This window comes from Cygnus atratus, chromosome 1, assembly GCF_013377495.2.
Source record: "Cygnus atratus isolate AKBS03 ecotype Queensland, Australia chromosome 1, CAtr_DNAZoo_HiC_assembly, whole genome shotgun sequence".
NCBI lineage: Eukaryota > Metazoa > Chordata > Aves > Anseriformes > Anatidae > Cygnus > Cygnus atratus.
The window spans coordinates 207,417,617-207,443,295 of record NC_066362.1 but is presented as its reverse complement, the minus strand read 5'-3'; the positions used below and the strand labels follow the sequence as shown (position 1 = coordinate 207,443,295).

Sequence of the window (25,679 nt, the reverse complement as noted above, 5' to 3'; positions counted from 1 at the left end):
GTCCCTGCCGTCCCGCTCCTGGGAGCAAAACCAGGGCAAGAGCTCGCTCGCGGCACCCCCCTGGGACCGAGGGGGCGATAACCCAGTGACTGAATCTGCCAAAGACGCCGCCGGACTCCGCAAAGCGCTTCGGACTCCGAGGAGCTCTCCGTGCCGTCCGGAAAGGTTCGTGCTCAGAGTCGGCGAGGACAACCCAAGGAAAAGTGCCAAAAGAAAGGATCACGCAAGCTGATTGTATAATGTTGTTCTATAGTGTCAGTATTTTTTCTCCAAGCGCTATTGTACATGCAGTGCACAGTAGTCCTCGAAGTATCGCCTGAACAAGCGCTTCTGTGTATTTGAGCAAGGAAAGCAAGGGGGAGGTAGAAGCCTTAAAGACTCGCTCCCGTTTTAAAACCAGGCCTTCAGTGCTGCTTTGAGAACCCCGCGGGGCACCCAGCTCCTCGCCAGCCCTCGCTGTTCAACAGAAATGTGTCCCCTCCGGTCCTGCGGGGGCATCTGAGGAGCAGGAAGGGCCGCTCCTCGCCGGCTGGTGGCCGTGGGCGCGATGTCCTGGTGTCACCGTGACGGAGAGCTGCGGGGCGCTTCCTGCGGCGGCGCTCGGTGAAGCTGGGAGGTGGCACCAGCTCGGCAGCAAGCTCCAGGCGTGGCGCACGTCTGGTAGAAACGGTGCAAAGCTCGTAAAACCTTTTCTCTTTCCCCTTTCCTTTATAGCACGGCGAAGCGTCAGACGGCTCTAGAATTAGCTACTCACTATGCAAAGAGGGAAATCTTCAACTGCTGACAAAGGGGGGGTTGCGTCTGCCTGGTTTTCTCGGTGTTTACTGTCAAACTGTTGAAAAACAAAGCTAGATGTTGCTACACTTTTCTCCCCTGCGCTTTAAATCGTTGTGCTTTAGTGTTCTCCTCAGCTCGCCATCGGGAGCACCGGTGCGGTAAAAGACTGCGGTCGTTTTGGGTCTCAGCTGAACCCCCCGTGGCTTCACCGGAATGTTTTAAAAGCGATGGAAGTTACTGGGAGACCGTTCACTTGCATGTGTAAATGTGTGGGTAAAAATGACATGCAGGCGTCCGTCATGTTGTGGCTTCTGTTATTCGGAACAGAGTAAATCCTGCTTGTGAACGCTCGTCACAAACCAGAACTGTGCCAGCTGTGTGCAAATCGCGCGTACCTTTTAACAGCAACGAGGACTCGAAACTTCAGGACAAAGGCAGAGGTTAAAACAGAATAAAACCAGGTTCTGACAGCGAGCTGCCTCTTTCTGCTCAAGTCGCTGCGCGGGGAAACCAGCACGGTCCTCCCGCGGTCTGTTCTGAGCGGGTTGTGGGTGGCCCTGTCCCAGGGAGGCTGTTGATTAATATTTTGGGGGAAAAAAAAGGGTGAAGGTGAGTATAATGACACATTCTTCGTGTAGGTAAGCAGGCAGTGGGTGCTGCTTATCCTCCACATCTCTCATTCCTATTACCTGCCCAACCCCTTGGTTGCAAAATCCTTGGATTTTGGGTTTTCAATGACTGTTTTTGGGCTCAGCTCCCCAGGCACATTCAGGTCCGGCAAGCAGAGCCCCGGGGCCAGCCTTGCTCTGGTGACAAGAGGGACACCGTGACATTCAGAGCAGGCAGACACAGACAGGGCAGGGCACCGTGCCGCTGCTCAGTTGCTGCCAAAACCTCCCTGCAGTGCCCAGGGAGCGCGGCAGTTCTTGTACAGGTCGGGTTTGTGCAGGGACGGGGAGCACACGCCTTATTTACAGGAGCTGCAGAGCGTGACAGTGAGCAAACAGTTTTCATGTGCTACCATCGAAGCGTTTCAGATGTTTTGGTGAGATGGTTTGGTGCTTTTAAGCTGGAATTTGCTGGCTGAGGGCCTCAGGTGAACCTTTTCCCCACTCTCGATTTTCCAATCTCAGGAGGGGAAAAACGGCTCCAAACCAATTTATAAAAAAATAACAAATTTATCCAAGAGGACAAAGGTCTGGGTGCTTTATTCAAGCACTGGCTGCGCCGCAGCCTTCCCTTTGGGCACCTCCTTGGCCACTTTTTTTCCTCGCAGCTGCAACTGTTCAGGGCTCCCCTGCTTGGAAGCTGCCTCCGCCAGCAGAGCTCTGATCACCGGCACCTCGTCCGAGAGCCTGGCCTTGCCCGGGGCCGGCTCCTCGCCGCTCTCAAACACCTCCTGGAGCTCCTCCATCAGCCTCAGCGCCTCGCGGTACGTCCTGGGGCTGGATTTCCCCTTTTGCAAAGCAGACGCTGGAAAAGGTGGGAGCAGAGTGACGGATCCTGCCAGCACACCCAGCCCTCCCAGCCCAGGGGGCTGTGGGAGCGGGGCTGGGAGAGGTCCTGAGCAATTCCAGAGTGAATACAGACGTCTGCGCGGCCACAGGGCTGGGCTCAAGCTGGGCAGTGGCTCTTAGAGCCTAATCTATTCCCTTTTCCACCACTCTTTCCCCAATTAGTGCAGGGGAAGGAAACAGCACTGGGAGTAGCCGGGTAGGAAACGTGGGCTCGTGCTAGAGGTTCAGGATTGTGCCACCGCAGGGGCTGAGACAGATAAAACTTGGCCAGCGCTCAAAGACCCAAATCCTGCATCATCACAGGGGCAAATACACTTCTACTGCAAGATCGTTTCCCTCACAGCTGGGTATGGGTTACTCCCAGTTGTGGGGTTACTCCCAGTTGTAGGGATACTCCCAGTTGTGGAGCCCAGAGACTCCAGCAGTGTCTGCTCTGCATTACCTCCTCCATGAACCCACAGCCAGAGCGCCAGGGGCAACGCTTTGGGGGACTGAGAGGCTCAGGGACGTGGGGTGAGGCTGCAGCAAGCAGGGGAGCCTCTGTTCCCAATGCCCGCCGAGCTCAGGGACACCTTTTTGTTCAGATCCTGCCCCTAAATCTGTGGTGACGTGAAGAGGAGAGAGGGGGAGTGCGGCCACATACCCAAAGGGACGTTGGTGACGGTCGAGGCGTTTCTCATGGCCATCAGGATCCCTTCCAGCGCCTCCACTTTTGTCTTGCGGGCGGGAGGGCCGGGCATCCTCCCGTGCTACAGGGAAGGAAGATCAGGAGGCTGCAGCGTGCCTGCCTTCCATCCAGGGAGACAATCCTCCACCTCCTTCTCCTGCTCCCTCTCCCAAACTAACACAAGCCCGTGCTTCTGCAGGAGGTAGGTGAGATGGACTCTCTTTTTGGACCGAGCTGGTCCATTTTAGACACTGACCTAAGATTATCGGTGTATTAGGCAATACTGGATCAGCTTTCCACCACCCCAGAGCTGCGCCGTCAATTCAGGGACACTTCCAGACACCAACATCACTAATGGCGCTGTTCTCCCTTCAGAGGCTGGTCCCTTTACCTTTTTCCGAGGCACGTAGGGCTTCTGCAAGCTCTCCAGGCGTGGCTTTGGCATCGCGGTAAACCAGGGGGTGATTCAGGATGTAGCAGAGTGCCTGCACGTTCTTCTGTATCCCTGTGAACCAAAGGGAGAAGGGGACAACAACAACAGCTTTTGCTGCTTCTTTCTTGGTCAGAGCAGACCAAAGTGCTCAGCAGCCTGCTAAGAGCCCTCTGCTCTCCTCGCTCACCAACTGGCTCGATAAAATCTGGGTCGGTGTCCCCACCGAGCAGCTCCTCGTAGCCCTGGTAGCGCTCCGAAACAGCCCGGGGGCTCCCTTCCTCGCCCTGCTCGCTCCTCTTCTCCAGCCTGTCCTCCGCCACGGGTCGCCGCCGGGGCCCGGACACGTCCTCCACCTGGAAGAAGCAAAACAAAGGACTTCACAGCAGCGTTTTCCTTCCAGCCCAGAAGGAAAGTCAGCCAGAGCCTGTCCTGCTGGGGTCAGAGGTGTCTCGTGGTGGCCCTGAGCCACGCAGCCAGCCCTGTCCACTGCGTGGTGGGAGCGGGCACGGAGAGGGGAGAGGGTCCATCCCCATCCTCTGCAGACTGACAGTCCTGGGATTTCCAGGGAAATTAAATCAGAAATTGCCCTCGTGGGCTCTAAGAGGGAGTTTTCCAGCAGGCACAACGCGGGACGGATGAGCTGGGTGTTTGGGGCTATGCCCCAAGCCAGCACAGCCCAGTGCCGTGCCACCCAGGGCAATCTGCCCACCCGTTCGTGTTCTCACGAGTCCTGCCCAGCCTCACACACCTGAGTCATGAAGAAGGCTTCAACGTCCTCCGGGGCCGTGCTGGGAGGCCTGGAGCCACGTTCCCCGTGCCCCAGCACCCCCAGCCTGCCACTGCCGGCGTCCCTGCTCAGCGCTGCAGGCGTGGGGCCGAGGGGAGGCAGCAGCCGGGGCGGACTCGGAGCCCCAGCTCCTCTTGTAGCCTCCTCCACGGCTGGCAGCGGCCTCCACAAGGTTTCAGCAGGAGCTTCCAGCGTCAGCGGCTCCTTCTTGACCTTGGGGAGATGCGACGAGACCTGGAGGGACATGGAGGCATTCAGGGGACATCCTGGCAGCAGCTTCAGCCCCCCAGGAATCCCTCAGATGAGGTCAAGGGGCAGGATTGGACCCAAAGACCCAGTTACGAACCTCACCTGGGCAACGAGGGAGGAGCTGGGGGTTGGACACCCCAGCCTCACGCGGAGTAAAGCTCCTCCACTCCTTCCCTCCAGCCTACCAACCCCACTGGGGTCCTGAATGCTCTTCCCGTGCCCACCCCTTCCCCCCCCACCCTAAATACTGCAGCCAGGGTTTTGTCCCTGCCCTAGGACGAGCCCCCTTTCCCCTGCCTCACCTTGCGGCTGGCTTTGAGAGGGATGGAGAAGTGCCTCCGCCCCGCAGCCAGGCTCTTGTGGCGAACAAGTTTAATCCCCAACCTCTGCTGGAGGAGCCGGGTCAGCAGAGGCGGCTGCCCTGTTGGAGCAGGGGTTCATTAGGATTTATCCCCTCGGAAAGCTGCTGGAGGAGGAACCCTGGATCTTCAGGGGATAAACACAATCCGGGGAGCAAAATTTAGCCCGAGACTGCACTGCTGCATTAATGGTTGGGCTGTTAGGGGCTTCAGTGGGGCCAGGAGCAGCAGCAGGGCGTTGAAACAGCGTTTGCAAGAGCCCTGCTCATGGTGTTGCTCTTTCACAATTAAAGCACCTTCTTGGGGGCCTGGGCCAGCAGGGCAGGGGTGTCCAAACGCCAAGTGACAATGACAAAGGGGTCCCTGCCCCAGAGAGGGGACAGAAGGAGGGACGGAGCAGGAGTGCCCGGTGGAGCCAGGGTCACACTGTACCGCTCCGGGTGGCGGTGAGGGGGTTGTTGTGAAACGTCAGCTCCTTCAGCCGCGGGAAGAAAGCCAGGGGTAAGAGGGCTGTCTCATCCACAATCTGCAAGAGAAAACGGTTTGCCATTCACTCTGAGCAGCTGCCACCGAGTCACATGGGAGGCTGTAGAGTTTCACCCCAATCCTCCCAGAAAAACACATCCCTCCAACGCATGGGGAGCCCAGCACTGGGCAGATGTGTGCAGCAGGGAGGAGGGGAGGAGGAGGGAGGTGGCATCCCTGAACCAGAGGCATGTTTTGCAAGCAAGCAGAGCTGCACGATCACACCGCAGGGGACTGTGGTGGTTTTACCCTGCTGGGCAGCTCCACCACAACCGCTCTCTCACTCAAAAGAGAGTGGAAAAACTGCCCCCAAAAGAAGAGGGGAGGGAGAAGAAAGTATGCTGGGAAAAAAGAAAAAAAGGTTCGTGGGTTGAGATAAGGATAATTTAAGGATAATTTAATTAAAGGGAAAAGAAAGAGGGGGAGGAGAAGGAGGAGGAGAAGGTGGAGAAGAAGGTTTTGGGTGTTTGGAGGGAGCCCTGATGCTGTGCCAGTATTGCTCAGCAGCAGACAAAGCTCTGGTGCGCTACCAGGGCTGTTCTAGCTCCAAGGGCAGAGCACAGCACTGCATGGGCTGCTGCAGGGAAAGTCACCTCCATCCCAGCCCGACCCAGCACAGGGTGCCCCTCGCTGGTGGTAACAGCGCTCCCAGCTCACCCAGGGAGGAAGGAACATGAGTGAAGCCCTGGCAGGAGCCAAATTTTTGCTCTAGGAAGGGGATGTTAAAGAAATGTGTGCTGCTCGTCCGCCGGGGCACCCTGAGCTCAGAGGGTGTAACCTGGCGCTAGCACTGCAAAGTCCTCGAGGATAAATCACCTTCTGCTGCACAGACCCGGCAAAGTATCAGCCCGAGGGGAGGGTGGGCCTTCCTGTACCCCGTTTGCTGATGCAATCCCCCTTTTCCTGGTGAATTCTGATAAATCCTTCTCTCTGAGGGCGCTGAGGCCCTGGCCCAGGCTGCCCAGAGGAGCTGGGGGTGCCCCAGCCCTGGCGGTGCCCAAGGCCAGGGTGGGTGGGGCTGGGGGCAGCCTGGGCTGGGCGCTTTATGGCCCCTTCCAACCCAAACCACTCTGTCATTCCACGATAACGTGCAGGGGTTTAGACAAGCTGGGTGCAATTCAGCCGCCTAGCAGGTGTCCTGTCCCACCTGAGCGATGCTGGATGCCTGAGACGTCCCCGTAGGTGGCAGAAGGATGCCAGGGAGAGCTGTGCCCCTCTGCCTCAGGAGCCAAGGTGTCTCCAAGGGAACTAACCTGGGGCTCAGGCAGCTGAATCTGTGCAGCTACGGAGAGCCACAGGACCCAAAATCACCTTGTTGAAGGCCAGGCTGAGACGCTGCAGTTCAGGAAAGGGAGCACAAATGTCTCTGCGCACGGAGGGAGCAGGCAGAGTCTTCGAGGCAGATGGGCATCCGTCCCTGGAAACACCCTAAAGAGAGGAGGAGGAGGCTGAGGCACCTGCTCCAGAGGCTCTGCAAGACATGGCAACACCTCCACGTGCACAGAAACTATTAATATTGGTGCTTTCCCAACCACTACCTGCTGTGTTCCAGAGCTCGGGCTTGTGGTGAAAGCCTCTGAGGCAGGAGCCAGGCAGAGAGAGGCAGCACATTATCAGTCCAAGGCTCCAGACAGGCTGGAAAACGGTGTCTCAAAGCACAACAGCCCTTTACAACCATTGCAAGGTGGTGACTCTGAGCCAGCTGGTGGCAGTTTGGTGGCAGCCTTGTTCGGTACACGGTTGGTGGCAGATTGTGAAAGGGCCTTTAAAATTCTCTCCTTAGGAAACCAGTGCCCTCTCAGCAGGGACACGGCAAGAGGAAGCTAAGAGCTCTCATTTCCTTCCTGCTCCCTGCTGCGTGCCTCGAAAGCCCTCAGAAGCCTTCACGTGAACTCCAGGCACCTGAGCTTCAGTCCTTACCTGAGCTGCAGAGCACGCTGCCCCACGCAGGGAGCAGTTTGTGTGTTTGCATGAGCAAATAGCTACCCAGCTTCCATTTGAAAGCTATCGAAGTTTAAGCTCAAGTGGTTAAGGGAAAACTTGCTCCTGACCTCCCTGATGGCAGACAATAATTACTTGCAGCACCCAGAGTCTGGGCAGCACTGGTGAGCTTAAACAAAGAGCTGAGAGAGAGGCGTGGGGAAGGGAAGCTTTGGAGCCTGCACCCCAAACCACACCTCAGCCAACAGTTCTTACCGGCACTGGACATCCCTGAAAGCCAGAATCAAACAGGACCTCTGCAATGAAACACAAAGTGAGGGTTTGGATGTGTAATGCATGAGGCTGAGCGCTCAGCTGGCCCCGACCTGGAAAAGCCAGGCTTCACCCTAGGATAACTGAGCCCTCTCCCATCGAAACAGCGTCAGCGAGGGCAGGGAGAGGCGTGCACTGCTCACCTCTCCCGGCTGGATCCCCGTTGTTCTGTAACACGGAATATTCAAGCTGCCCTTTCTTCGCTTCCAGCTCTTCTGGCACCTCCGTGCCCTCGTGCTGGGGCTGCTGCCGGAGGCTGCTCAGGGACTGGTACCACTCCGCCCTAAAAGTGCCGTCGTCCAGCGCGGGGTGGAGGGAGAACTGCCTGCTCTCTGCTTGGTGCAGGTAGGGGACCGCTGAAATCCTGTTTCTGTCCAGATTCAGTTCCCTCAGGCTAGAGGAAAGAAGAAATGCACACACAAAGCCATCTGTTCCTCCTGGCAGCCGCAGGGCAGGGGGCTGGCCCTCCAGTGCAGAGCCAGCCCGACACCCCCGTCCTGCTGCCCCGCTCCCCTCCTCTCCTGACGTGTAAAATCCAAACCATGAGCTCAGTTCATTGCCCCCGAAGCCCATGACTTCAGTCCCCCAGACCAACCCGAAGGTCACCCAGCACTAGCTCATGGTGGGGATTTAACAGAGCAGGAGACACCCTGGCAGCTCATTAGATCACCAGAGCTCTAATGAGCTGTGGTCCTACTGGGCTTCCCTAACGATGGCCCACCTTCCCATACAAGTGTAACACCACCAGTGCACTTACCTGGGGCCACAAGAGAGCTTAGGGAAAAGCAGAGACCCCAAACTCTTCACGCCACTCCCCCAGCCTCATTACGAACACTGCACAGTTTCCTCTGGGAATATCCTGGCGGAGCCAAGAACCCAGACCCAATTCCCACCTCCAGGTCACCAGGTGACATCAGAAGGTCCCGGCGCCGTACCCAAACCCTTCACAGCTCAGCTGAGGGGCACATAACTGCCCCCTTCCTAGCGGCTCCTCTCTGGCTGAACCATGAAAGCCCGTGTTAAATAAAGGGAGCTGATCCACAGCCTTTCCTAGTGCTGCTGCCCTGGAACAAAGGACAAATTGGGGCAGAGAAGGGAAAATGGAGAAAGTAACTGCTGTTTCTCAGCATCAGACCTGGAGATCAGCAAACAGCCAGGGCAGGATCTGATTTAGCAGCCACCTGCTGGGTTTGGCCTGCCTGTGCTTTGCAGCAGTAACATTTGCGAGTTCACAGGGAAGTACCCGAGTGAATCACAAAGAATTTGGGTTTTCTTTTAAAGGTTGTTCCTGTGCAGCAGCTGATGGAGACAGCTGCCAGCCCTCAAAAGCCAGCGCTGCCTGCTGCCGGGTGCTTGCTTACCTGCAGAGATTAGAGAGGCTCACAAAGACGCTCGGGTCTGACAGCTGATTGTCATCCAGCACCAAGACCTCTAGAGACGGAAACCTTAAATGAGCAGAGCTGTGAATACAGAGAGGCTCATTAATAGCAAAAAGAGGCTCGTTAATAGCTCATTAATAGCATACTCAAGCAGAGACGGGTGAAAAACACATCATCTGCTGTCACTGAGGGAAGATGTATCTATCTGCTCGCTCCTCTGGGAGACAGGGCTGGAGCCTGTTTGCATTTTTTGAAGAGGAAACTGATATCCTACCTAAAAGCAGCTAAATCGAATCAGTCTGAAAGACCACCTAGCTCAGCGCCTTATCTCCGACAGCCGCACACATGCGGGCAAGCTCCATGGGAAGGGTCTAATTAATGAGGAATAAATAGCATCCTGCTCACGTGGCTCGGCCACCCAGCTGCTGAATCACCGCCTGGAGGTCCCTTTCTGGACAGCAGATACCCTGGGTGAGCACGGTCCTAGCTCAGGGCACCAGGTCAGCCCCCTGGCTCCATCCCCTGCCCACCCAGCGCATCCCAGTGGGCACACCAGGACCTCCCTGGCCAAGGCAAAGCCCCGTTTGCTGCGTGCACTCACTGCCAGGAGCCTGCCAGGTCCGCAGGCAGGGTCCGAAGCCCGTTGGCCGTCAAGCGAAGGATCTTCAGCTGGGACAAATCCCCCAACTGCCCAAATATCCTCCGGGGATAAGTTGTTATAGGAGAGATCCAGGTCCTGAAGGAAACAGAAGAGAGCAGCCCCTGGAGCAAAGAACAAGTCTCTGCTGGCTTTCCCCAGGTGGGTGTTAAATCCTTACAGAAAACTTGCCGTCGTGCTACCGCCCACCCCAGGGTGACGCCGTGAGCGTCTCTGATGTACAGGGACTTCACGGACAGCGGTGGGACCTTGGCAGAAGGGCTCAGGGCTGGCCACTCGTGTGACAGCAGCCAGGATAAAAACAGGGAACAGACCCTGCTGGGAGCTCGTGCACAAGATGGGACTTGACGGCTGAACAGCAATAGTTTTCTGGGGCATTACAATAGGCTGTATTTCCCTGGCACGAGCTCACGGCTCTTTCCAAATCAATTTAATGTGATTTTCCAATGAATATTCCCAGAGCTGTCTTCTCCAGGCTGTCAGCAGACAGGATCCTGGGTACTGGTTCGAGGATGAAGCTGGGATCCAAAAGGGCACCATACGAAAGGGAGATGTGATGGGGAACGACACAAGGATGGGGCCCATCCCCACCTTTCACGGCCGATGCCAGCGAACCAGGCTGCTCAGGCAGAGGCACTCAGGGATGGCCAGGGTCCAACCCGGCCTCGTGAGCCCTGGAAATTCAGTTCCCAGCACCTGGGCTTGTGCTCACAGACTGACTCAGACGCTGAGTGAGCTACCAAAAGTACGTCGGAGGCACATTGGAGAAGCTCTCCCACGTTTCATGGGTTTTGAGACCTCCCAAAGCCTGCAGGCAGGAGGGAGGCCAGGACCACAGCAGCGCGGTGAGCCACGCCATCAGTGCCTGCAGAGCCGACCGCCAAGCCACAAACCATTCTTCGGATGAGCCACGAGAGAAGCCTTTTAAGACAGAACTTTCCACCCAGCAGCACTCACAAAATGTATACAGTGAGAGAGAAATCCAGGCAGGGTCACCTCCCTGAAGAGAGCAAACCTCGGTGAGGTCAGAACTGCTGATCCAGAGCCTGAGCTTCCTGCAGCAGACGACCCACTCCAAGCTGGAGGGAGAGGACCACGTCCCAAGCACATTCTTTGTATTTAGGATCCACTTTGTCCCTTTTTTCTTTTTTTAAACAAACAAGCCAAAAAAAAAGAGACTCTTTAGCTGTGTTAGAAAGGCAGCCTGTAACTCAGGGAAACTGCAGAAACCTACCTGGAGAGGAGGAGGACAGGACGCAGGGAGGTAGAGCATGGCATGGAAGAGGATGGGGATCTGCCAGGGATCATACAAAATCAGGTGAAGGATGACACCGGTGACTGAAAGCCTGCCTGGCACTGGCAGGATGAGGGTCCATGAGGAGCGAAAGAAGGGCAGGAGGTGAGGAGGACAACAGTGGGGAGTCTATGATGGGCTGAGTGGAGAGGATCCTACAGCAAAGGGGTTGGTGTGTGACAGGGAAACAAGGAGTCCTGTGGTAAAGGGCTGAGTAGTGGGCATCTGGAAGAGGAAGCAAGATGTGCAGGTCCCTGAGGGACAGCAGAAGGGACGTCCTGGTTTCACAAGGAAGAGGGGATTACCCTACAATTTCAGAGAACTCACACTGCAGGGACACACGTCAATGCTACGTGTTAGGCTTCAGCGTTATGCTAGGGAGGAGATGACCAAGGTCTCAGCTCCCCCTCATCTTACTTCTAAATGCAGGAAGTCTCCAGCAGTGATTTTCAGATTTCTTAGGCCGTTCAAGGAAAGTTCCAGTTCCCGCAGCCCCGGAAACTTCCGAAATGGCTCTGCAAGGGTGGAAGAGGAAACAGTCCAGCGAGTGAAGACCAGCAGTAACAGAACAAGCCAGGTCCCAAGGTCTGTCATGGACCAAAACCAGCAGGAACAAGCAGGACTCTGTAATATTGCACTATGATCAGTTGGCACGTTTGAAAGAAAATGCCAACTCAGTTAGACAATTGTCCCTAGCACACATAACGCCCCAACAGCCCACTCCTTAGACATCTGGTTTGCTTTCATGCATTTCCTTCCCCCCCAGCTGGATTCTTGCGTGAAGCTACTGACAGCACATTTAGCTTATACGTTTTACTAGTCATAAACAGATTTCCTTTCTTCTTAGTCAAATTAACTGAGCCCATGACACTGGATTTGGATTCACTTCCCAGCTCCCCCATTAGCCTTCTGAGCCTTTGGGAGAAGTCATTTCATTATTCCATGTTTCTATATATTAAATGGGGATTTTCTTTGTAAGGAGCTTTGTTTCTAATAACAAAAAGGGCACCACCGTGGCACACAATTATCATCACTAAAGAGGGAACTAGTGCAAGGATTTCAGCTCAGTAACAGAAAGGAAGCAATTCTGCAAAGTGCTGTCTGTGCACATGAAAACTCTTTGTAAAGCTCTAGACCTGAGTTTAGACAAGCATAAGCTGCCCTGGCTTGAAAAGCAATATCTGCTTTTTGGTAATGCAAAAAAACAAATTTTTTTTTTTACCTTACCTAACGTCAGCAGGTTCTCAGCAGCATTTATAAAAGCAACACAATCAAATTTCTCGAAATCATCTTCTTTAGCCTGAAAAAAAAAAAAAAGGTGTATTAAAAACAAAGCAAAGCAAAACAAAACAAAACAGCTCCAGCTGTAAACTGATCTGAAACAAGTGGGTCTCTCCGTTTCTCATAATGCTTAAATCATAGCACTTTGTTAAGTCTTCCTTTGGTTTTCTGTCTATGGAGAGCATTTAAAGCACAGCTGAGTTGGTGGCTGGCTTCCAGAAGACCTGGATTAGCTGAGCCCCAAAGCAAAGCCCCCTCTGTGCCCCCACTGCTGACCTTGCTATTCTGCATGTCACAGGGCTCCTAGGCCACATCTGATGCCCACAAGTGACACACAAAACTTTGCCACTCTATATAGCACGTCTGTCCTTCCCGGTACCAGGACAGGACCCTAAAAAGACACTTAAAACTATCAGCACCTCAGCTCGTTCTGTCTCTGCTCTGCCAGCTAGTCACCAGCCCAAAGAAAAGTCACTGAAGTTAAACTCCTGCCACAGCTGAGATAAACACCCCTGAACCCAGAGAAAAATAACTTGCAAGTGTACATAAATGAGGAACAGGCTACGGTTGATGAAGACCGTGTTAATTTGGGGAAGACACAATTAAATTTAATTTAATTTTAATTAATTTAATTAATTTTAATTTTTTTAATTTAATTTAATTTTGTGAAGACACAATCCAACAGTCTGCAAGACAGATCATTCAAGCCTGTTCACAGCTGGCTGGCTCACCCTCCTGGGCAGGAAATATGCCTGGTTCTGAGGTGTTTTCTCTGATTTCTGGACACTTATGTGCTAATGTAGTATTTTTTTTCAACTTTCAAGGCAGTTCCCTAATACTTCTTGAGCCTCTGATACTCACAGAGACCAGATTTTGGCTGCTTATGTTCACGGAACATAGGTCAGAAGGGTTCTTCAAACAGTGGTGCTTCATCTGAAAGTAAAAAAAAAAATGAAATGTTAAGGCCTGCACCACATCTGTAAGCAACCTTGTATGTCTCTTCCTGGGACCTGAACCCCAAAACCAGACCTCAGCTCTCCCCCTCTTCACGGAGCAATACCCCCAGGTGAGGGTAGCACTTGGTCCCTTGGGTCACAGCAAGGGGGAAGAAAGTGGCAGGGAGATGGGGAGGGAGAGGCACTCACCAGAAATGTCTCATCCAGGACATTGTCTTCATTATTTTCTTCCACAGAGGCAGAACGTGGGGGCTTTCTCCTCTGCTGTGCTGTCTCCCTGGTGGTTCCCGGCTCAGCCCAGGCCCGTGGGGTGGCTATGGGTGCCAGCAGCCAGCGCCCAGCCCCTGGCACAATGGAAATGCACAACAGAAATGCAGGGATATAAAACGTTGAATGACCATATATTTAAGATAGGAACATTAAAGCTGCAGCCACAGCCACAGAAGAGGAGAAACATGCTACTTTAGAGATGCTAACAGAGCAGTGGGCTGCAGATGTAGAAATGTGGGCAGAAGAGCCTTCTGGAGGTCTCCAATCCACCCTCCCTCCCAAAGCAGGACCATCAGCAACATCAGATCAGCGTCTTTGCCTAGCAATTCCACCACCTCCCAGGGTAATTTGGCCTGCACCCAGTGCAGAAGTTTCTACTAGCATCCAACCTAAACCTGTCAAGCTGCAATTTTTTACCTCATTATACCATCTGCCACTACTAAGAGGAGTCTGGCTTCGTTGTCTTTGTAGCTGTGCTTCAGGCAGCTGTAAGCCCCAGTCTGGTCTCCCCTTGGACTCCTCTTGGCAAGACAAAACAAGCTCCGAGCCCTCAACCTCTCCTAAAAGGTTATGTGTTCCAGCCCCAACCAGCCCTGTAGACCTCTCCGCTATTTCTCAAATATTAGAAGGCATTTCTGCCATTCCTAAGCATTTCACAGATGTGACTGTCAAACCCCAGAGACGAAGAAGCTCTAGCTCAGAACAACTGATGAAGAACCATGCCGTGCTATCCATGTGCCTTTCCTGAAGGTCAGATGTTGCTTCCCTCCTGCCACAATGTTGAGATGCCTGCTGGAGCCCTCATTGAACAGATGCCTTAGACATTCTGCCCTCTTCATTTCAGTCTTAAACAATTTTAAGACTTTTTTAGGCCAGTTTAGGCATAGCTTTAAGTTCTGTTATCTGGGTTATCAGCTGTGATGTTGATGCAGAAAACCACAGCTGAATGTATCTGGCATGGCTGGTGGATCTGCCCCTGTGGGCATGCCATAATTCTGCAGGGTGACTTCGCCAGCAGCACTCAGCATCACCTTCTTTACTGTTGTGCAAAATGTTTCTGGCAGGAAAGCAGTTAGTGGCATAATTGTTTCCATCACCCATTTTATAGAGTCCGGTTGTAGCCATCTTGACTGCAGTATTCCTGGGAAAAGTGGAAAACAAATAAATGAGTTAAATTTTTCACTACCTCCAGCATTACTTTGCTTTAAGCAGCTCTTTACAGAGGTAGTCACAAATTAAGTATCAGCTTGTACGCAAAGGAACACTGTTAGTGCCACATGAAGAGCATCGCTTCTAAAATGGAGAACAAAATGAGGTGATAGGCATATGTGCATTATTTTCCATCTCAAGAGAGCAAAATACAGACACCAGAGAGCGTGTGGGTCAGGCTGTGTGGACAGTGACTCAGGGGATTTCGGCTTTACCCATTCCTCCTTCCCCCAGCTCTTTTCCATTGCAATCTGAGGCGGCTCTGGGAAAAAAATCACACACCTTTCAGTCCTTGGAAATACAGTTCGGAGGTGCTACATCAGTAGTTAACTGTAGCATGAAGCACGGCACCATCGGTATGGGTAAAGATGGTGTTTCAGCACCCACAGAGGTGCTCAGCGCCATGCTGGCACTGCTGGGTGGCACAGCGGCGAGATGGTGGTGGCACAGGGCATGCCAGGGGCACACAGCTGCCCGCGTGACTTGTGAAAAAATACTTTTAAATCTCAGGATTTCTGAGGTCTTGCTTCACGGGGGTACAGAGGAAGGAGACTGTGAATTTGACATCACAGGAATGTGAGGAAATTGAGCCAAAGCCAAGGGTAAGGTACAGGTGTGCTGGAAATTAGGTGCCTTGTGGTGAGTGGGTCACGTTAGGAAATCTTCACGGAGGTTCAGGCGTTTATGAAAAACGCATGAGACTTGTTTCTCTTTCAGCTTAAGGTCGGACTAGGCGATCTTGGAGAACTTTTCCAACCTAAAAGATTTGGTGTTTCTGTGACCAGCAGCCCCCAGCATCCCCACCCGCCTGCACCACCGCTCCCCACGCACACCCCACTCACACCCCACCTTGCACACGCGTCTCCCTCAGTCCTGACACACTCGTACCTGTCCCCTACAGTGTCCCAGACACCCAGCACACCCACACACACCAGCACCACATGAACACCCATATGCACGGAACAGCACCACACGTAACACCGCCTGAACACCCCCACACAACTCCCACAGCCCCGCACGTCCCAGATACACCCTGACACTTCAATCCGTGCACCCACAGCACTCATTACCCCCCTCCTCACCCCGCAGACCCGGCGCCGCCCGCCCTCTTCCCCCTCCCCCCCCTCAGCCTCCGCGCCGCGCCCGCCATCTTCTCCCCCTCCCCTCGCCGCGCCGTCGCCATGGCAACGGGAGGTGGGGCACAAAACTACAACTCCCAGCATGCCTCGCGCGGCCAATCCGCAGCGCCCAGGTCGGCGGAGGAGGAGGAGGAGGAGGAGGAGGAGGAGGGAGGCGAGAAGATGGCGGCCAAAGGCGGCAGGAACGGGCTGCTCGACAAGGTGCGGGGCGCGACGGGGGAGCTCCAGGGGGTCTGCCAGGGCCTGCAGGGGGAGGCAGGGAAGCTGGGGAGGGATTCTTGGTCAGGGCTGGGGGGACAGGACGAGGGGCACCGGCTGGAGCCTGGCAGGGGGGAGGCTTCGGGGAGGCGTTGGGAAGAAATTCTTCCCTCTGAGGGCGCCGAGGCCCTGGCCCAGGCTGCCCTGAGGGGCTGGGGGTGCCCAGGCTGAGAGGGCTTTAGGGCCCCTTCCACCCCAAACCCTTCCCTGGTCCCCCTTTGGGGCAGCAGCTTTGCTCTCAGCTCGGTTTCAGGTGCTCGTGGCACAGCCCCTTTGTTGTGTTTGGGGGTTGCTGAGCCCTGCTGGCAGACAAAGCTAAAGATCTGGGGACGTTTTATTCCCTTTTATTCCCAAGAAGACAAAAGCAGCTGCCCCTGTGTCAGGGCGTATCTACAGAGTGGTGTATGTGGCATCTTCCACTCAACTTCAAAAGAGGGCTGGCTGCACTTGAAAACGCTTTAACTCTATTTTCATTTCTATTTTCATTAATCTCTGTATGCTCGTAATTCCTAAAGAGCACCGTTTCCTTGTGTCTGATGAAGCTGAAGTCACCCTTGCTGCATATCCGTTGAAGTCACCCTCGCTGTATGCAACATCTGGTGACGTTTCTTTAAAATGGTCAGCTAACCCCCTAAGTCAATTCTTGTAGGGGAAGGTGCTGGTGAAATATCTCCGGACGTCTCCCGCAGGTGTGCTCAGCTTGCAGCTCTGAAACGAGAGCGCTTTGTGGTTACGCTGCAAGAACTTAACAAGTGTCACGCTCTCGAGGCATCCCCGCGCCCTCTGCCACGTGCCGTGTGTCCAAGCGCTGGTTATTTCGGAAGGAAGTGAGATTGTTGGTGAGGGAAAGGCACTGCTGGTGCTGGGGGCTGAATCGCTCCGGAAGAACTCACTGAGAAGTTTCATCAGGGTTTGTGCACGAAGCACGTGTGCACGCTTGAGTCTGCTCTGTTTTCATCTCCCTTTCTTCCCAATGCTGATCTATGCGCCTGTCATTTCCTCCCCCTTGATGACTTAGATGAAATCTGACCATTTTCGGGAACTGGGCTATCTGTTGCAGAGGTATCACCTCGGAAAACTGTCTTCTCAGTCCCTAATTGCTCACATTTTTCTCAAATTGAAAAACAGCGCCTCAACGCCAAGGCTTGAAAGGCCTACAACAGCCTGCTTGTTTCACATACCTGTTTGTACTTCGCTGGTAAGCTGAATCAGGGGGAGTTTAGGAAGACAGGCACGTTAATTACCTTCTTTATTCTCCGCTTTCTTTTGTCCTTGTCATGTTCTTTCAGTGTCCGTGAAAATCAGGTAGCTCCTCCTGACCTCACGTAACCAGGGCCACCCCAGAGCGCGCGCTGGCTGACTTCAGGGTGGTGTGACAGCGACTCTCGGGTCCTCAGCACCTTGAGGTTTCACCATTTTATTTCTCTGAGCTGACAGCAGCGCGGCACCGAGTTCTTAACCAGAGCCTCAGCCCTTTTTTAGGTTTCGCAAGCCACATCCTGGTTCCCAGCTGCTGCGGATGTTCCTTCGAGACCTGTTACAAGTTCCTGATTGTAGGGTTTAAGAAGGGGAAGCTATTTTCTTTCCGCCCTTCTACTAGAAAGCACAGATCAGGTGCAATGCAGGGGTGTTATTCTCCTTGAAGAGCTTAGGTAGCCTGTGCTGGTGTTGATATTGCAGTGGCAACAAATCTTTGTTACTTTATGGCTTGATTGTTTATGTTTGCAATACCCAAAGCACACCATAAACTTCCGAGCGAGATTCGAAGAGACAAGGTAGCTGCCAGAAGGTGTCGCAGCCTGGAATTGGACGTGATGTAAATGAGGCTGGCAGGAGAGCAGAAGGAACAAGGCAGGGGAAAGAGGTGAAGTTTGTGCTGCACTTCGCTTCCGAGACGTGAACGTCTTGAAACTTCCCCTAGGGTTTGTCCCCCTGCTGAGGAGGGAGCGGTGAGAAGGGGTTTAGGGGAAGGTGAGAGCTTGACAAGTGAGCTGTGTGCGTGCTCGGATGCGGCGGTGGCTGCAGTGACACGAAGCGCTTGTGTTCCTGCCCCTTTCTTGGAGCTAACAGCAGAATGCTTCCTGGCTGCTGCGGGCAGCAGCTTTACTCAGGTGCGAGCAGCTGGGGTCCCCGTGAGGCTGGTTTCTGGCTTTCCGAAGTTGCATTTCTGTATTTTTTTTGTCTTCTCTTAGTTTCAAATAAGGTAGCCACCGGCCGTGCTTGGTGCTGGAGCCTCGTTCTTACAGGGATGTGCGGCCAGGTCCCGAGTCCCCTCGCTGCCTGGCTGGAGATTGCCACGTTTGCTTCCCCTGGGGAGCTTTCCCCCAGTGGGGAGGAGAAGTGAGGCCTCTGACGTGATGCCATTTCACTCGATTTTTAACAGAAAGGAGTCGAATCGCACCCACGCTGACGACGGTTTTGGAATAGCTGGGTTTTGTTTTACACCCCACCCCCGGTCAGACTGGAACCAAATCGAAGTTTTCCCTTTGAGGCTTCTGATCTCGCGCCCGAAGTGATCAAAGCAAATAACTGATTGCAAAATTCCTTCTTCTAGCTTCAGGAGCGGACGTGTTGGCGTCTGCCGTGCTCCACGGGACATCGTCGCGCCCCTGCAGCTCTGCCTCCCCTCGTGCTGATCCGCGGGGGGCTGCCGGCATTCCTCTTTCCCCCGGAGCCGCAGCGGAGAGACGCGTGCGTGTCGCTGTGCTCGCGTGGACGTTTGTTGCCTCCTTTAAGCGCCTCCTTCTGCTCCTCTCCCGCAGCCTCGGCCCTGGCTCTTCGGCCCCGCAGGTCAGCCTGAAAGAATTAGGGAGGAGCCGTGCTGCGGTAGGAGGAGTAACCTCAGGGAGCACCGAGGACGGAGGTAAAGGGAAGGCCAAAGCTTCTCCCTGCCTGGAGTCCCAAACTGCAGATGTGTCCCCACTGCGAGATCCTCTCTGGCGTGAGCCGCCCCGCGTTTATCCGGCTGTTTCTGCCTCGGAGCAGAACAGGTTGAGGCTGAGCAGGAGCGAGGAGCTGCTGGTCCAGCTCTCTGCCTTACGCAGTCTGAGATTAGATTATTTCCACCCCCCCCCCCTCCCCCCCGGTAACAGCTTTATTTAAAAAATGCCATGTGGGCTCCACGTGTGCCTCTGAAAGCGCTGCTTCCCGTCTCCGGGAGAGATCAATATCAGCTATCGCCGCTGTTACCTGGCAGCCCCGGCATCGTGCGGGTTAGGACGGAGGGCAAGAGGCACGAATCCAGCTCTCGCGCCGCCACGGGCTTCCCAGGTAAAGCTGGGGAGATGATTGTGGCAGTGCCTCCACTCTTTTTTTTTGCATATCGACGTCCCCCTCTGCGCAAATCCCTTCTCTAAGTGAAGCGTTAGCGGTCCTGTGCCTCCAGGGATGGAGTGCAGGTGCCTGTAAAATCGCTTTAAAATCCTCAGGCTTTTAATAAGAAGCCCGGGGCTTTATTTTCATTCATTTCTCGATTCCTGAGCTTTTCTCGTTGATATTTTCCAGCTAATTTTCAAACGCATCTAGAAAGCTGTCGGTTTTATTTCAGAGAAGAAGGGCAGAAAGTTGAGCGTCAGCGCTGATTCCGTCCTCTCAGGCTTTAGGGAGAAGAACCAGACCTCAGCAGGCAGATTAAAAACGTGAGTCCCGACACTGAGGTAGATGCACCGGGCTATGATGCCGGGCAAACTGCTGTCGCCGGGAGGCGAGGCTTCAAACCGCGCAAAACCGATCCCCGAGGTAAGAGGAGAGCAGGGCACAGCCACGAAAGGGACGCGGGAAGTGGGACCGTGCCCGCCGGCCTCGCATCGGGACCTCAGCAGACTCCCAGGGTGCTGGGCGCTGTCCGAGCTGCCCGTCTGCCCGTTCCTCTTGTCGCAGAGCACGCTGGCCGTTTTTAGGGTGTGATTCCCCAGCGAGAGCTGCAGACAACTTCAGCAGGAGTAAATGCAGCTCCTTTTTTTATTTAAGTTCAGCAGAGACCCCGGGGGACTGGTCCCCCTCCGGCTCAGTGGGGGCCTCTGGCTTCTCGCTCTCCCTTGGGAACAAGCCTGAGAGTGCTGGCACGTTTTACGTTCGGGGTGTCCTGTCCTAGCTCTAGAAACGTGGGAAAACGTTGCTCAAAACATTTGCTCAGTTTTTATTCCTTCAAAACGATTCTTTCAGTGGTCTTTGGGGAAAAAAAAAAAAAAAAAAAAAAAAAAAAAAAAAAAACGCAGCTGTGCTTCGAGGCAGGTCTGGTTTGGAGAAGCTCTCGCTGGCCTGCTAAGGTTCCCCGCGCTGTGAAATCCTTCCCGTTTACTTTGTTGGTTATTATTCGCAAAAAGCAGCAGGGGAAGGGTTTGACCAGCTGTAAAGACTCGGCCTTTTTTCAAGATGTTTTACCGACAGCGAAAATAGACGCTGCAGGCTTTCCTTTCCTCCGTGGTGAGGCTCGCTTGCCTTCCTTTGAGCAGCACGAATACAAGAAGGGAGAGAATATTTCCCCACAGGCAAATCTGAGTTCAGGGTTCAGACACTCACGGATCCAGCAGAGAACCCAGCTGTGCTGTCCTGCACGTGCAACACCAGTCAACCCTTTTGTCCCTAAAATAACAGGGATTTTCTGCACCTCGTGGGAATAATCCTGTAGCCGACACGCCTGGTGCTGTCTCAGAAAAGCTCCCCCTTTTAGGGTGTTGCCAAGCAAAGTGAGTTTGCCCGTGGACGGGCTGGTTGTCTTCCCTTCCTCTCCCTTTCCAGACACGGAGCCTGCCCCTGGGAGCAGCGAGGGCAGGTCTGAATGGTTTTCCTCAAAGCTTTTTTGATTTCCCCGTGGGATGAGGTAACAGGGGTTGGCTGCAGGTGTTGTTTCGTAGAGGTTTTTGACTTCCAGCCTTCCAACCGGGAGAAGAAAATAGGCATTTTTTTCCTTTCCCTACTCTAGCTCTTGATACTTCTGTCCTTGGGAATTCCAAAGGGCAAGAAATAAAGCTGCTGTAGATGCTTTTAGAAGGACGAATAAACATCTGAGGGAGTTCTTCTGTATTCTTCCGTGGGAAAGGGTTTGGCTTTTGGTTGTCCGGTGCGCTGTATTGACCTCGGGAAGTGGCTTGAAAAATGTGACCCAGCAGCTGCCTGAAATATTTCGTAACATCCACCGATAGGAGAGCTCTTTGGTTGTCTGTTTGAAGGCTTCTGCCTGTTTCTTTGGCCCCTCGTAAACCACCCTCGGTGACATTTACTGTGCCCCACGTAATTGATACCCGCGGACCCTGGGAGATAATCACGCTTTTCCCTGTGTGAACGCGGGGGGAGCAGATCAGGTTTTACCTCTTACTTTAAAATGGTTTCATTTGCGTTGATTTCCAGAGGAGAGAACGAGCTTTTGCGACAGGTACTAAGTAAATCCGTCTGGGGAGCTCCAGGAGCGGGAAGTAACGCGAGTGAGGTTGAGAATTGCTTCTGCTGACATCTAGAATTCAAACTTTTAACAGTGGGTTGAAATAATGGGCTGCTAAAAACAAAAAGGGCTCAGACTCACGTGTCCGACTGTGGCTACAAGGAATCGCCACCAAAAAGAATACATTTCAGAGGAAAACTAAGGCCTTGCAGCACCTGAGCCGTTGTGTCTGGGGTTCCTTGTTGCTGAAGGACCTGCTCCTGCAGCCCGGTTTGAGGACAGTCTGACTACTGAAGAGCTTCGAAGTCTTTTTGTTCCGGACAGGACGACGGTCGGCCTGAAACTTCCTTTCTTTGTCGTGCCTTTATATTTGTCTCTCGTGCCCAGATTGCTGAGGGCCCTTTGATGTTTTCCTCTTGTCTTCCACCCGCAAAGAGTCCGTTCGTAACTTCTTTGCTCAGAAGCATCAAGGCAAGCGTTAAGTCCTAACTGCAGCTTTCTGGGGGTGACGGCAGTAATAGAGCGAGTCCTGGTTAGGCTCGGGTCACAAACGGCAGCTGTCCTGTAGGATCTTTGGGTTTTCTCTTCCCTTTTGTGCTCCCGACAGGAGCGAGTGTATTCAAACGCAACCCTAACCCGTGCCAAACTCTCCAGGGGCAATTAACTCCTTTTTCTTCCCGTTGCAGTGGAAGATCGACGACAAGCCAGTAAAAATTGACAAATGGGACGGGTCGGCCGTGAAAAATTCCTTGGACGATTCTGCCAAAAAGGTACGTCCTGCGACGATCCCCCCCTGCTTGGAGACAGCCGAGCCTTTGCCTTCCTTAAGATTTTCAAACACAGAGCGATGTGAAACTGCACAGAGAATTTGGGGATCGGCCTGCGGCTGTTTCCCCGCAGTACCCAGCAGTTCCCGTGCTTCCTCAGCCCCTTGCAGCGTGCTTTCAGCGAGCTGGTTTGAATTTGGTGGAGTTGGGCTTTCTATTTTAGCCCTTTAGGTGAATCCTCTGCGCCGAGCTGTTTTCTTGGGCTTTATATTTAGCTTAAGAACTCGTTAAACACTTACGTTTTGTTCATGACGTGCCTGTACCCGTGCTGATTCTGTAGCTTGTTTCTTGATTCCCGTGGATCTGAATTGCTAAAGCAGCTTCTGTGCTTGCAGTAACAGCAATTATCGTGATGTCTGAGTTGATATTAATTATGCATAAGGTTTCTGTTCAGCTGACCCGCACGAAATAGGTCGTTTTGTCTAAAGCCTTCTCAGAAGCGGTTTGTAAAAGGTATTAAAAAGGACAAGAGAAACCCCGCTGCACGATTCTCCCGCAGGTCCTCCTGGAGAAGTACAAATACGTCGAAAACTTCCGTCTGATCGACGGCCGCCTCATCATCTGCACCATCTCGTGTCTCTTCGCGATCGTAGCCCTCATCTGGGATTACCTGCACCCCTTCCCTGAATCCAAGCCGGTCCTTGCGTTTTGTGTCGTATCATATCCTTTACCTGCCTTGTCCCATCTAGAGTCCCAGAATATCCCAAGCTGGAAGGGACCCCTGAGAATTATCGAGTCCGACTCCAAATTCGAGTCCCATCCAAAGCAGGTTCCCTCAAGGGTGTCTGGGCGGTTGTCATCTGATGGTCACGCGCTTAAATTCGGGTGATCTGTGTGCGGTGGGGATGCAAAGTGCCCGTAGAGCAGAGGCTGGGCAGCAATTCGGCTCGCTCCGAAGCCCACAGCAGCCTCCTGGGCAGCTGAGTCACCCCCCTGGCTGCGCTGACCCCCGTTTCCTAAATCTGACAGCTGTGCAGACGTTCCTCAGCTTAGGGCTGTTAATCCCAAACTGGAAATCAGCCCTTAAAAGCTTCAGGGTTTTGTTTTGTGGTTTGTTTGTTTGTTTTTTAGTTCTATCCGTAGCGTGGCTACGGAAACCTCTGTCCTCCCCTAGTACAACAGCTCGGCTACTGCGAGTGGAAAGTGGAGCGGGGGTACCTCTGTCGGAGAGGAGCAGGTGCTGAGTTTAGGAGGGCAGCGCTACAAATCGGGGTTTAAATGCTTAGAACCAGCTCTAGTTAAAGGGTTAACTGTGAAATACCAAAAAATACCGGTGGTAATGCTTCTACCATGGCACTGCAGGAGTGGGTTTGTGTGTGCGTGCGCGCGGTTGGGCAGTCAGGGTCAGTGTGCCACCAATTTCTTTGCAGTTCCTCCAGGAAGACCGACGTCTGTGGAGGTTTTACAACACAAGCGGACGTGACAGAGGATTGACGACACGAACGGACGTGCCAGACGAGCAGTGCTGGCCCAGAGCTGCCCACGGGCCTGCTCTCAAGGGCAGCTTTGGTATCGGTGAGGCAGCACGAGCTGGCAGCCTGGAAGCTTGTTGCTGACCTGGGAGCCGCTGTGTCACTAGCTGGGCAAGTCCCGTCCTTGTTGCAGGCTGTGTTTTTTTTCTGTTTGGCACTCGGCATGAACTCCGGGATAGTTCGTCTCGCAGCGTTTGGGGTGATTTACTTCCAAAAATGAGAGAGATTGCTTGGTCCGTGCTCAACAGAAATAGCGCTTATTCTGTGGCTCGCGCTTTCCCACCATCTCCTGCAGATGTTGCTCCAAACAATTAGCAAAGTAATGGAAAAGAGTATTTCATCGTTGTGATTTCTGCTTTACTTAATGGTTTCACAAAGCATTTTGTGCAGCTGGCCCAGAAATTTTGTTCTTGAAAGCACGTAGCGGGTTCTCGCTTTCCCCACTGCTTCCAGCCACCCGTTAGTGCTCTTGTGCCAGTGCAAAGATCCTAGGAAAGTGCCCCAATTATTATTTAGCTTCCCGTGCTCGTGGGACGTCAGCCAAACAGCTGGCTGGGAATGATAACGCCACGAGAGGTGGCTGAAAGGCGCTGTCTCAGGGGAGCCCAGCTCCTCCTTTGCCTATCTTCAGTGCCTCAATTCCCTTAACCTTTCCGAACATATTTTGTGATGATGGGAATCCTGACCATCTACACCTCCTACAAAGAGAAGAGTATTTTCCTGGTAGCTCACAGAAAAGACCCAGCAGGGATGGACCCCGATGACGTGTGGCAGCTCTCCTCCAGTCTCAAACGGTATCGGTGCTGCGGCAGCTTCGGTTGGCCTGTAGTTACCGCGTGCTCCACGGCGGGGCAGGAAAGCTGCATTTAGGATAACTTCAAACAAAATGGGGGAAAATATCGGTGTCACAGCACCGGGGACGTGAGCTTTCTGCACTGGCTACTGTGTCGTGCTCTTTGCTGCTTCCCCCGGCAAGCCGTGGTTAGTATTTGCCACGAAATGACTCAGAAGCAGCAGTGATCAGTAAAGCTCCCGCCAGTCTTGTGTGCACTATTTCCATTCGTGTCTCTGTAGGATCATCCAAAATATTTTCCCTTAGTTTTGTACCTACAAATCTTGTTTCACCCCCATCAAGATCGCTGTCCCGAAAAATGGGAGTAGCGCCGAGCAGTTCTCTGCCACCAATGTTCACGTTGTGCTTCTTTTTAAACGGGGAGGGAAAGCCTGATCCCTCACAAAGAGTATAAAAACCCTTTAATTGCGTTATAATTAAAGCCTGTGTTAGCTCCCACATGGGGTGCTGGGTGCTGGGACCCCCCCTGGGGCTTTCCCCATACCAAAAACAAGGGTTCCCCGTTGGCTTCACCTTGGCTGGGCCAGATTCAGTGAATTGTGCCCTGAAATCTCCCTGCTCTCCCCGCAGGTTTGATGACAAGTACACCCTGAAGCTGACTTTCATCAGCGGGAAAACCAAACAGCAGAGAGAAGCCGAGTTCACCAAATCCATCGCGAAATTCTTCGACGCCAACGGGACGCTGGTGATGGAGGCCTACGAGCCCGAAGTCTCCAAGCTGCACGACAGCCTGGCCCTGGAGAGGAAAACCAAATGAGTCCCGACGCCGCCTGCCTCCCGAGATCATGCTAAATTAATACCAATAAAGTCAACGAGCAAAGCCAATCGCCTCGGGTTTTGTCCTGAAATCCCATTCCAGTTCGGATGAGCCCCCCCCCCTCCCCCCCAAAACGCGTGGCCGGGGGCTTTTTTAATCTCGTTGGCATCGCCTTTTGCTACCTTTTGCCTTCCTGCTGGTGAACTTGCGTTAGGAATTCAGGACAAAATCCTTGTAGGGAAACAAAGCGTCCACCCGCAAACGAGTTTTCTTTATTTTTGTATTTAATTGGGGGGGGATTGTTTTATATAAAAGCCTTGTATGTGTTGGGGGGGGGGGGGAGATAAATGCGCTGCTTCTGTACGTTAGGGCAGGAAAG

General features: G+C 53.5%; 2 protein-coding genes across 3 annotated transcripts; one reads left to right on the top strand and one right to left on the bottom strand.

Annotated features, from left to right (window-relative positions):
- Positions 1-1,984: 1,984 nt before the first annotated feature.
- XRRA1 (X-ray radiation resistance associated 1) lies at positions 1,985-15,797 on the bottom strand. The gene is given in 20 exon segments (XM_050713981.1): positions 1,985-2,250; positions 2,938-3,043; positions 3,353-3,400; positions 3,402-3,466; positions 3,582-3,747; positions 4,143-4,415; positions 4,733-4,851; positions 5,222-5,315; positions 6,626-6,742; positions 7,511-7,551; positions 7,711-7,961; positions 8,929-9,027; positions 9,548-9,633; positions 9,635-9,682; positions 11,316-11,413; positions 12,126-12,198; positions 13,041-13,112; positions 13,325-13,479; positions 14,437-14,546; positions 15,697-15,797. Coding segments are annotated over 20 exon segments (2,388 nt in total).
- A 59-nt stretch (positions 15,798-15,856) lies between these two features.
- SPCS2 (signal peptidase complex subunit 2) lies at positions 15,857-25,368 on the top strand. Of its 2 annotated transcripts, XM_050714888.1 has the most exons (5): positions 15,857-15,954; positions 22,078-22,161; positions 22,718-22,882; positions 24,354-24,484; positions 25,114-25,368. In XM_050714888.1, the coding sequence occupies exons 1-5, from the start codon at positions 15,916-15,918 to the stop codon at positions 25,298-25,300; spliced, it is 606 nt and encodes a 201-aa protein (XP_050570845.1). In that variant the 5' UTR covers positions 15,857-15,915; the 3' UTR covers positions 25,301-25,368. The 2 variants fall into 2 exon arrangements, with proteins under 2 accessions (XP_050570845.1, XP_035426302.1); XM_035570409.2 differs by lacking the exons at positions 24,354-24,484; positions 25,114-25,368 and adding an exon at positions 23,589-24,312 and having other exon boundaries at positions 22,718-22,987.
- Positions 25,369-25,679: the final 311 nt, after the last annotated feature.

Excerpts from the sequence above, each read along its gene's own strand:
- SPCS2 (XM_050714888.1), top strand. The coding sequence starts at position 15,916 with ATGGCGGCCAAAGGCGGCAGGAACGGGCTGCTCGACAAG. Across the intron at positions 22,883-24,353 it reads CGTTTTGTGTCGTATCATAT|TTTGTGATGATGGGAATCCT; the intron begins CCTTTACCTGCC and ends TTCCGAACATAT. Across the intron at positions 24,485-25,113 it reads CTCTCCTCCAGTCTCAAACG|GTTTGATGACAAGTACACCC; the intron begins GTATCGGTGCTG and ends CTCTCCCCGCAG.